Source organism: Amphiprion ocellaris, chromosome 17, assembly GCF_022539595.1.
Source record: "Amphiprion ocellaris isolate individual 3 ecotype Okinawa chromosome 17, ASM2253959v1, whole genome shotgun sequence".
NCBI classification, from domain to species: domain Eukaryota; kingdom Metazoa; phylum Chordata; class Actinopteri; family Pomacentridae; genus Amphiprion; species Amphiprion ocellaris.
Genome location: NC_072782.1, coordinates 15,584,474 through 15,596,883, shown reverse-complemented (window position 1 = coordinate 15,596,883; position 12,410 = coordinate 15,584,474). Strand labels below are relative to the sequence as shown.

Genomic DNA, 12,410 nt, shown 5'->3' with positions numbered 1-12,410 from the left:
CATTCACATTAATTAAATCGGGGTGAGGTTATACACTCAGGGCAGAAAATTGCACCGATAGAGAATTTATAATGAGGCCAAAGTTCACCCTCATAGGTTACTACTAAAATTGTTGCTAAGGTCAAAAGGTCAAATGGGCAAATGCCACACTAATGCCACACTAATGAACACCGATGCATTATGATTGCTCTATTGATTTAAACACTTCACTCCACATGACGTGAAGGTTTTAAAAAAAGCAACATCATGATGGACTGATCATGATCAATATGACTGTGCTAGAGTACACACTATTAGTTTTTGTCATACAGCCAGCTGGGATACTCATTCAGACTTCCTGTCCCTGGCTCACCCACACACATTCACACGCGTGGTATCCCCCAAGCGCTAAAAACACACATGCACACAGAGACACTGCCAGGAATGGGAGAGAGAGGAGAGTAAGTGACTGATTGAAGAAGGTATCAAAAATGACTTACAGTAATGCCTTACATAAGACAGATCAATAATTTATTGTAGTGAAATGCCATGCTAGGCAAGTAAAGATACACTATAAGCACTCGTATCATTATAGCTGTTTATGTACAGTCCCATATGATTTCAGTAATAAAATTCAATATTCAAGATTTGAAGGTAGGCAGTTTGTGGTATATGCAGTAATTTTAGGATCAATTTATTTTATGTGGTTTCACTGGACCAGTGGGATCAGCATTAAAAACAATTTTGTTTAACTTGAACTACAGATTATGGACTACAGAGCCACCATGTAGCCCTTTAACTATATATAACTATATAACTAGATGTGTGTGTGTGTGTGTGTGTGTGTGTGTGTGTGTGTGTGTGTGTGTGTGTGTGTGTGTGTGTGTGTGTGTGTGTGTGTGTATATGTATATATATATATATATATTTATTTATTTATTTATTTTTTGCTGCATGATAAAATCATTGATACTTTTTATATTTACTCTTTATGTACATTTGTGCCACAAAATGGACTTTGATGATACAGAGCAGAAGAATGGCTTTCAACCAGAAATGATGAAAGTGTGACTAATTGATTGTGAATGCATCTATTAAATAACTTACAATAAGACTGCAACTTATTTACAAAATCTTTGTTTTCACTGTCAATTAATCTGTCAATTATTTTTTCACTAATTGTTTATTTACTTGTTTCCCAAAACCCAAGATGATGTTCAAAAATATTCAGTTTACTGTCACAGAGAAGGAAAGGAAGCTGAAACTATTTAGCTTTAAGGTGGAATTAGAGAATTTTGACCTTTTTTCTTAAAAATAAAAATATTGTCAATAATTAAATAATAGCTGACAACTCATCAATGAACCCATTAATCATTGAAGCTTTAATTAACAACCAATCAATCATTTCTTAAACTCTAACCTGAAATACAGTACATCTTAGCTTTCATCTAAATTGAAAGGCAAATTATCAGGTACCTGATTAGCTGAAGTATTTGCAAGAAGACAGGTTGTCCTTGTTGAGTACCTGTTTATGCATATTGTAAATAATCTTTTTTTTTTTTTAAAAAGCGAGGAAACTCATTTCATTTAAAAACTGCCAACAAATAACCCTGACAGGTCAGGGTTGATTCTTATTTTTTAAATCCAAGGACAGTGTTAACACCAAAAGTCTTTTTATACTTTTCACTTCAAATCAAAGTACCCATGACCATGATTTCTACTCGGCACTGATTAATTCTGCACCAAAATACCACAGCAGAGGAAGGAATGAGGCAGCGGTTAAAAAAAAAAAAAAAAAAAAAAATGAAGACTAAGATAATATACTCATCAGATAGCAAGACAGGGGATAGTGAAAACGCTGGACTAATTGGGCCGATGTCAGTCTAATTAACTAACTTGTCATCTGGCCCCGGGCCATCCAGCAATTCAGTTTAATCCCCAAAGGCTGCAAGGTGTTGGTGGTTTGAGAAACTGTTCTTCAACATTAGAATCTGATTTTACAGTAGAAGAGCAAGAGAAAATAGATGAATCAGTTCAGTATCTCATGTAAACATAAAGAATGTTGTTATTAATTATACTGTAGTATTATTAACCTCACTCCCAAAGCATATAGACAGACAAACACATTTTCCACTTTACTTTAGCATTTCCTGTTTGTTAGTCCTCATTAGCCATTATTGATTTGTTATTTCATCCCATCAACTGGGGAAATATGCTTTAACCACAAACCTCCAGACCAACAATAATAGACTATTAGGGGCAAGACAGCCACATTTCAGCGGGCATGACTCAGCCGTGACTATGATGCTGAGAATACTTAAAGCACGCCAAGGTCATGGAAATGGTGTGTGCATCTGTGCTGATGTGCCTGTTTGTGTACTTACATGATCTCACTGTATTTATGTACTGTACGTGCAAAGCAGAGACACCAAACAGAAGTGAGTAACTGTCATTCTATCTTTTGGCGAAAAAAGAAGAAAAACATAAATTAGTAAGAAGCAAGAAAGGTTCTCTCTTGAACTCTTGCATAACTGTTAAGTGCTTGGGGAACTGATAACATGTGCAAAGGAGTAGAGGAGATGAGGAAGTGTGTTTTTCACTTCTTGACCTGAATATTCAAACACCCCTGTGGCATTGGACAGAGAAACAGGCAAGCACTCAAGTTCACGAGGAGAAAAAGAGGGCATAGACTTTTCTTCCCACGCAACACTGCTAAACTCAGATGGCAAAAACAATATGTAGCCTGTGATCCCTGTAAACACTACTTTTCCCACTTTGTTCCAGCTCTAATAGTTGCATTTTTAGTAACACCGGAGTTAGACAGATCAAGTAGCTTTTTGCACATAATTGGCTCTAAATTGCAGTGTGTGCTGTCAATAGTGAGGTCTTATTTGCACTCTAAAGCCAGGATTTGCCTCTAGCACTGAATAGTTTTTATCTTCAAGTCAAAACGTGTCTCCATTTTTTTCTCCCAGCACCTTCTTCTCCATCTATTCAGCTGCGCTGCACTTTTCCTCATTTTCTAATTAACCATCCAGACATTTCTATACATTCATAATTCATACAGAAAGTGCTTCATGACATTTATGGTACAAAAACTAGACAGATGCAGCCACAGCGTACAGCCCTGAGTGAACCTCGGGTGGATGCAGAAACAGAGGTTTCCTTAAACCACAGCATGCAGCTGTGCTGTAACTATCTGCAGCAACAAGCACTCCCATGCATGAAGCTTTAAAAACAAAATGACACTTACGATCTACTGAATATGTGAAACATGGTCCAGCAGACTCTCTCCGAGCTGGATATCCAAAATGCACGACTTCACTTTGGGTTGCATTCCTCACAGCTGCTCTCGACGTTTTCCTGACTATTTGAGTCTCTGGGAACGTGGCTGGAGCCTCTGCCCTCTGAGTTACACCACACCGCTCCCTAAGGATGTCTGTTGCTACTAACACACCCCTCTCCACATCCCATTTAAAAAGACAGTGCTGTTATTTAGGACAAGCCTGCTGTAGTATGCTACAGTGTAACGTGATACTGAGATCAAGGAATGCACAAATACTACCATGTAAAGATTTGGGTGTGCTTCAAAATAAAATACAGACGGTATTTATCTGGCATTTTCTGCTGAATAGTTGTACCATATGGTGTTATGTTGTTGGATCTCCTTTGACATCACTGTATTGTTCCTTCATGATTATTTATTTACTTACAGCTTATAGTTTAGCTGTAACATTTTCATAATAATAATTTAAATGTGACAGTGCTGACTCCCTCCATCTCAGCTCTTAACAGAGGAGAAACAACAAATTAAACCAAAAAAGGATAAAGGAGAGATGGAAATGACACCTATTGCAAAGTTCTTTATGCTCTGAGAAAGACATCTATATTTTCTATCTAAAGTCAGTCCTTCGGATACATAGTTTCTCTGTCATCATCAGATCTGTCTCCCCTGCTTTTTCTCACACTGACATGGACCCTGAATTGGCAGCCAGGAAGTCAGCCTGCCCCCTCTTTTTTCCCCCTGTAGCAGGAAACAATGGCTCAGCCTTCAGCACCATGCACTGTGGGAAAATACTGGGTCCTTGGCTTGAGAGAGGGACTCAAGGAAAGAGGGAAAAAAATGAAAAAATAAGAGAGGAAGGCACAAAAAAAGGGAAAGAGAGAAAGAAGAAGAAAATGGGGCCAGCCAGGTTTAGGAAGCAGACCGGCAGCCAGCTGTATCTTATGGTTGTTTTCACATAGTTGGCGACCCAGTGAGGGTAGACTGATGTCACAACTGAGACATGCTGTCAAGAGACACTTCAATTCACACTGATGTTGGAGCTCCAAAAAAAGACGAGGTCCCAGAAATGCCAGTCATTTCTTGTGAAATAATTACACAGAAAAAGGTCCACTTCGAAACGGACTAGTTTAACTGAGTTAAAATGCTTGCTGAGTGACAGAACACTATTAGAACTCAATCACTTCAGGAGTCTGCAGAAATTACATAAATGCCATTATGTAAAGAGACTCAAGTGGGACTCTACGGGAGCTGGGAGCAATTGCCTACCTCAACAATGGCATTCATTGTGAACTGTACAGCGGAAAAGGTCCTTGCACCCCATTATAGGTGGACCAGTTCTCCAGCTCCCAAACAATTTAAGCATCATTTGGAAGGTGAAACTGGAGGGGGTTTAATGTACTTGTTCCCCCCGATGCAATGGATTAGAGTTGCTTGCTCTTATCTAGAGTAAACAGACTTGCATGCCTTGCTGTTTTGGAGAATGGCTGGTTAAAGGTTAACTACAAAGCCAAGGCAGAGCTGGGAGACTAAACACTCAGGGGGATTTCCTCATTCCTCTGGACTGGGCGGTGATAATATCATACCTCATAGGGTTGTTTGGAGTGTGACTGCTCCCAAATATAATGCAGGACAGGCCAAGGCTATTGTATCTATTGGAACTTGTTTGTAATCAGTGGAGCAGGAGAGGAATGCAAAAAACTAACTTAAATCTTATTCAATGGACAAAGCATTCTAAACTATGGTCCTCTGTACTCAGTTACTGTCGTAGCTGAACAACATTTACATTAATATGAGCAGACATTGTATTTCTGTTTGCACATACAAACAGGAAAAGCATTTGCATTCCATGTGATTTTGACGTGAAAAAATCACCTCAAATCATGCCAACAAGTGTGTGAGTGGGTGTGTGTGAGGTCATGAGCCGAATGTACAGCAGTAGACGGCAACAGGATGGATTCATGAGTGAAGGTAGTAGAAAAAAGATTCTCTCTGGCTAAATGTCTGTGTGTAGGCAGTCCCTGAGTGGCCTCACCTCTGGGATGTTATTCCCCTGCTAACCACTAACCTGTTTAGTAGAGCACCACCTGCATGCACAGAGGTAAAGGAAGGACAGAGAGGTAGACGGAGAGAAATAATTGCTGGATACAGTACATTCCAGGCAAGCTTCCACAAGTCTGCATGGCAGAGAGGTGGGCGTGGATGGAGAAAACATGAGACGTGTTGGACAAGGAGATGTTGATAAAGGGCAGGGAAGAGGAGAGCAGATGGAAAAGATGAAGATAAAAAGGAAAAGATGAAGAGACTGACAAGACGACGAGAGGAGCGAAAGGAACTCACATGATGGACTGGTGACTGAAGTTACATTTGAAAGGCAATCTCTCGAACATACAAGATGCACTAATGAGATGCAGTTTGCTAACTATTAGATAACTGCCATACTGTATTTCCTGTAATAACAATCCCTTTAATACCTTTGTCTGTATTAGGACATTGTGGTCAGTATTGCAAATCAACAAGTAGGACTGCTTTACTGCAAGAAGAGGAAGATCTTTGTTTCGTGCAGTAAAGTACCTCAAAAAATCAGGTATTTAGAGGACAAGGCTGGCATTATTTTGCATGAAACCAAACACAACGGTGTGTTGGTAAATTTTTCACTGCTTTCCAACACCTCTATCCTGCCTGTGTCGTTCAGCTGCAAATCCATTCAATCCAATTCAAGGTCAAAAATATAAAACAGTTGGACATTGCAGCGTTTTAGCAAACATGCTCAAAAAGGAGTTTGTTGGGGACTATTTTCAGATGCAGACAAACCCTCTGAACCCCAAGTGGTTTCTAGCTGTTTTTGCTCCTCTCACATTTTAACTCAATGTGGGCTCATTTTTACTGCAATATACTACTACTACTACTACTACTACTACTACTACATTACAATCACGACTAAATGTAGAAAGAACCCAAAAATGTATTTTTGCAATTTTCAGGCTGCCCTCACATCAACTCTAGAAAGATATTTCACCAAGCTGGATGTATCCTCCAACAATTTGCTGACCACGTACTCTTCTGTATGCTGTTTTTGAACCATGCTGCACTCATTTAATTGCTCAGGTATGTTTGTTTTTCTCTAAATCTCTCTAATTTGTTTCCATACTTGTGTCATTCCTGCCCTGTATGAACACAGCCTGCAGTCCAGCCAAAAATCTTCTAAATTTGTGCCACATTACTGTCGGTCGAAGCTGCAGTAGTGATGGCTTCTCATACTGAGCAGCACAGACTTATTTGTTCTTTACATCTGATTTTGACAAAATATCACAATGTTAAGCTTAGATTTAGTTGTTTTTTCTCATGGTACTGCACAGTACAGTACAGTCTGTGGCTCTGATAAATGGTGTAATTTGACAATTTGTTATAAAACCACTGGTGGGTTTCGGGAACTAGAGGGTTATTAGAAAAAAAGTGAATTCTAAACAATGATGGAGGTCTGTGGTACAGATGAATAAGATATAATTTCCTTTGGCTACACAAGCAGAATAAATTAATTTGGTCTTTTCGTTGGAATTGTTGGCAATAAATAAAATACATAAAATTACCTGCCTTATCATCTAATGTGCTATATTAAAAACAGACATTACCCATTTGAAGATTTTATCTACGACACCCGCTCCCTATTCCAGAGTCAACAGCAGTTAATGAGAGCACACAGTATCTGCTCCCTGCCTTCAAAGTCTTTTGTGAGTGTGCGTAAATCACTAGTCATTGCAATGTCAGTATCTAAATGCAGTCAGAGAAGAGCCCAATCAACGTGATTTTGTGCTACTGCACAGACAATCGATAGCAGCTAAAGTGTTGTTAAAAGATCATCGTAGTTCACAGATAGTCTGTCTGTCCTTTCATCCAGAAGTAGGCAAGAAGAGAGAAAATGGCAAGCAAAAGAGACATTAGAAATGGCTCCCTTCATTCCTTCATTCATTCCTCTAAAGCCTGGCCTCCATTTCATTTTTTGTAAAGCTGCTTACTGTAGAGAGACAGTCATACAAACAGAACAAAGATGAGGTAGTAACATCAGCTACAGTGTGTTTCTTTGAGTAAAGAAACATATAAAGACGGAGATAAAGAGCATGAGAGCAGAAGGACAGAAAGAGACCTGTAAGACTGATGCCTGAGAGCTTCCCCTCCTGTTGTTCCTATTGATTCTGCACTATAGCCTTCAGGGCAAGAGAGGGCAAATGAGTGATTCAATTATTGACAACGCACAACACGGCTTCATCATGAGCATATGTTCCTTTTTCATCCTCTCCCAGGCAAGGCTGAGGAGATCCGCTATGTTTTTGCTTAACCATCTTTAATTCACAGTGGTTATTGACAGTAGATTGAGGTTAATATCTAATCTCAAGTTCGCTAGCATGCATTTTGAATTTCAAAGTACTAAACTCACTCAATACTTGTTCATGCATCATTTGTTGAAAGGTCTTTCTCTCTTCTGTTAATGCTAAGATCCCTTTTCGGATTAATCATTTTGGCTAACACAAACACAACACCATCTCTGTATTGTGTGTGTCAAATATTCTCTGTTGTCTAATGTTTCATTATGTACTAAAGATGGGCAAGTGCTGATGCAACATAAAAAAACTGATACAAAAAACTGTACTATATTGAAAATTGACTATTGTAACTGTTTTAAATGTGAAACTTTGAGAGGATAAAAAACAGCAAAAATGCACTCGTTTCCATTATCTTGACGGACTTTTCAACATGTCAGCTAATCATTTTTTCAGTGATAATCGTGATGGCAATTTCACAAAGTTGGACCAAGCAATATTTCTGTATCACTTTCAACAAGGCAAAAGTCTGAACTGCATGCTGCCGCATTAACTAATAAACACAATTAAGTGGCATACTCAATTATTTCATTTGGGGAAGGCACCAACGGTGGTCCAAATATATCACAGAGAACGCAAAAGACACCGTTTGCATGCCAACCTTCCTCATTCACTTTGCTCTACAATTTTACATTTATTACATATAAACATGTTCCTAAAAATAATGCTTTACCACCACAATGACAGACTTTAACAGATCAGATTAATGCAAATGAATAATGAATGTAATCTTGGTTGTGACAAAACATTTTCAGGAGCTGAATTTAGTTTCTTGCTTCCAGCTGTTTGTGGGAGTATTTCCTCTGAATGTATTAAATAGTCGCAGCGTCAGACAGCAGAAGGACACACGAGCGTCTCCAAAGCATATCATACAATAGCAGTAAGTTCATTAATCATTTATATATAGCTGCAGGTAAATCAATTCTTACATAGCGCCAGTCATCTGCTTGAGCTCCACTGTAAAGTAGTATTTCATACATCATCACACATGGACAGAATTTTTGGTGTTTAAGAAATTATACATAAACTATCTATTAGCTATTTGTACATTTAGATTGTGTCTTTTGTTTTCTTAGTGAATTATACACTTGAAATACTGTCCAAAGTTGTGCATTGTGGTTCTCTCTGTCGTGGCTACATCTGAATAAAGCCCTGAGGAACATTAATGTAAATGTGACCCACGTCTGAATGACAGAATGATGTCACTCAAACATGAGGATGATAAAGCAGCAATCCTACACATCCCATTTCTGAAAATGTCTATACTGTAGCTTTTGTTTTAGAAGCCAAGTGTTTCCATAAACATTCACTTTGAAGAAAAATGGCCTTGTTGTCAGCTGTGTCACAATGTATTTTTAATAACAGCCCGAATTGTTTTAACAATTAATATACGGTTTTCAGGAAATTGCTAGAAAATAGCCCAAAATACACAGCTGATTATACACCATGTGCAAAAACAGAGGTCCTGAGCAAGCTCCTGTCTTTGTGCAAACATTCACGCTTGTGTAGTCATGATTAAACGTTGTTGATTAAGTGCTAAAATGTCTCCCTCCCCCTTTCCAAACCATCCAAATCCTTTGACCCCCAGTTGAGTAGCCTCTGGTCTGAATCACTGTATGGCTCCTCCCTCCCTCCCTCCCTGCCTGGACATGTGTCTGATCAAATGCTCTGCTCCACTTCATCAGTTCGCAGTAAATCAATGGGCATCACTGAAATGATGTACAGTGTGACAGACTAGTTACACAGAGACAGAACACACAGAAAATGATGTGCACAGATGGGAAGGAGCAGCGGAAAGATACTGTACAAAGGAAAGCTTTGCATTTATTCTTGTCGCTACTTGCAACAGAATAGAATGCATTAGCATTATAAGATTATTATTATTACTACATTACACAAGCTCAGTGCAAGATTAAGAATTAAGAGCAACTATCTAGAAGGTGAGAGAACATTATACAAGAGGTTAAGCCACCCAGAATTAAATTGAACACAAAATACTGGAGCATGAACAATTGCTGATTGTTGACCCTCGTATGTTTGTCTTTTCAGTCATCTTTTTTTTCCCTTCCTCTTTCCCGCGCTGGCTCTCCATCTCACATTTACCCTAATCATCTCTTTCTCTCGGTCCAATTCCAGGTTTCCAGCCATGAAAATTACCAACAGCTCTATTTCTCGCTCTGCCATGCCTTGTCTAGTTAGTTAGAAGCTCTGACCCAAAATGGGATCGTTGGAACACAGTTAAGTGTACATGCTGAATACAGTATGTGAACATACATTCAAATGTACAGAAGCATTTGCTCATTCATGCAAGCATGTACAGCACCCAAGGCTACTGTCACTGCATACAAACATAGACCGGCCCGGATGCTTGTAGCATAATATGCAGAAGTTTTTGTTCTGGAGGGCTCAGCAGCAGGCTACAATCAAGAGTCACCAGCTGAGCTCTCACACTGAAACAGATCTGTATGCTGCAGTAAACAAGCAGACAAATCATCAACCATCAAACAACGATTTATTTGTTTTCTAAAGCAAGTATGTCTTTTCTCCCATGAAACCACCTCTGAGGAAAATAAATGTTTGGTTCAATATTGCTTTCCAGTAGAAAATGTTTAACTAAACTCTTCATTCATACTATGGCGGGACGGTTTAATTTATCCTTTTAATGACAACAAATTAAAACCGAATAGCTTAACTAATTGGAATAACTTAATTAAACTCGATGTGTGGCTGCGGACCAATTTCATGCATGTAAGTAGCGTGTAAGGAGCGTGTACAGATTAACAGTGCTGTGATTTCTGTTGTGAACGTGAAACTGTGTATTAACTGTGCAGTAAGTAGCAAATGGAAACGCTGCTGCACAAAAATGATGTAATCGGCATTCTTATTTTAAAACCAATTTCTGTGACTGTGACATTGTAGGAAACACTTCCAGCTTGAAAGAGCCAAAAAGTCTGTGTTAGGATGTGAAGGCACAAGTCTGCAAAAAGACTTTCACACAGAACACTGAGGTTTGCGTCTGCGTGGGACCATTATTCTTAGACTTAAGTTTTAACTAGCTGTTTGGTTAGGTTTAAGCATCAAAACTATGTGGTTAGGTCTGGGAAAATATCATGTTTAGGGTTGAAACCGATCTTTTCACAAGGGTAACTACATGTTCACAGGTTGGTTAGGTTTAGGCACCAAAATTACTTGGCTCGGTTTATATTCTGGTTTGAATTAAAATGCAGCTTTTCCATAATGTACTAATATATGACCGGTAAAGCAATACCATGAATGGCAAAGATATATTGATTAGATTTGTATACAACACAAACATAATCTGGCAATTTAACTTGAATTGTAATTGATAATGCAGTTTAGTTGTATCAGAGCATAATTTTTAGGAGTCAGGGTTGACCGGATGCTTATGAAAGGATCCAGTCATCTTTAAGAAATCCATCTAAATATCCATCCATAGAATGTAAATAAATCTGGGATTGATGACATGACAATGTGTACTGTCTGACTTAATACCATTTTGTAAGATTACATTTAATGTGATTTTAGAATATATTACAGGTTGCTGGCAGTAACTTCCCTGAGGTTTGAACTAACTAACCACGAAGAGCATTTTCCACTCATCTACTCATATCTTGTGCAGACATTCAAATGTTTCTACAATGAAACGAGCTGTTGCTCTATGAGACTCACAAACTCCCTGGCCACACACACCTCTTTAGACTGCTAATTGCCTCCAACATACGACTTGGACTGAGAATGCCAGCCAAAACCAGCGGCTGACCTCACAGTGTGGCCCAGTCATCTGATTTGTGTTAGCTGCCTGCCCTCCGCCACACAGGCCAGCTTTGTGTGATGTTGTTACATTTAGGATGTGGTCAACACTCACAAACAAACAACAACAAGAACAAAAACATCTATACATGATCATTCCTGGTGCTTTATAATCTCACACCTAGTAAATGCACTATTTGAATAAAAACCAATTGGGAGATAAAAGCAATTATATAATAATGACTGAGGATCCTGGATGTGCGCAGGATGTAGTAGAGTGTGTGTGTCTGTGTCTGTGTGTGTGTGTGCTCAGGAAAGCAGCCTCCCTTGCATTGTCACTGATAGAGAAAAGCACAGGAGGAAGAGAATAGCACAGCTGGAGTATAAACAGCACACAGAGGCAGAGGAGCGTAAACAGTCTCAATGAAGCACCTACATCTACATTCCACATTCCTCTCCGTGGTCGCACATTCACATTAAAAATCATCTCCCACTGCATTAAACCAAAGCAAACCAGCACACAAAGGATGGTGAGTGACATGTGAAAAGCGGGATAACACTCACCAGGCATTGTCAGAATCTCACAGAACAATCGAAGGCAGGCAGAGAGAGAAACCGAGGCTGAGTCAGAATAAGAGGGGGGGGTAAAAAAAAAAAAAAAACAGAAGGCAGAGATGGATGAGGGCAAAGGCGATTTCAAAGCTCCATTTTTCTCCCCCTGCTGCCGATGCAGACTGCTGCTCGCCTCTCCTCTTCCTTACTTGTGGTTCTCTTCCTCCTTCTCTCCCTGACTACGTCCCTCTTTGCTCCTGCTGCTGCTTTAAGGCGAGGGGTGGAGAATGAGCGCTACAATGCTCTCCCTCTCTCTTGCTCCCTCTCCTCCTTTCTTTCTCCCACCCTCTCTTCCTCACCCCGTACAGAGCATGCCCTACTTCCTGTGTTGTCTCTGAAATGGGACACACTCCCCTTTCTCCTCTGTTTATTTCTTTCACTTCGCAT

The 12,410-nt window shown here is 39.4% G+C and overlaps 1 protein-coding gene across 13 annotated transcripts in view; it reads right to left on the bottom strand.

Annotated features, from left to right (window-relative positions):
- dab2ipb (DAB2 interacting protein b) overlaps window positions 1–12,410 on the bottom strand; it is a 195,039-nt gene that overhangs the window by 55,661 nt on the left and 126,968 nt on the right. The window contains exon 1 of one of the 13 annotated variants that reach the window (XM_023291116.3): window positions 11,976–12,272. The exons of 11 other annotated variants lie outside the window; for them this stretch is intronic. Coding sequence is in view for 1 of the 2 variants with exons in the window: in XM_023291115.3 (XP_023146883.1) it covers window positions 3,232–3,254 (23 nt within the window). In the remaining variant the exon portion in view is untranslated. Of the gene's footprint in view, window positions 1–3,231; window positions 3,388–11,975; window positions 12,273–12,410 lie in introns of those variants that run through there. One more of the 13 variants, XM_023291115.3, reaches the window with a different exon arrangement.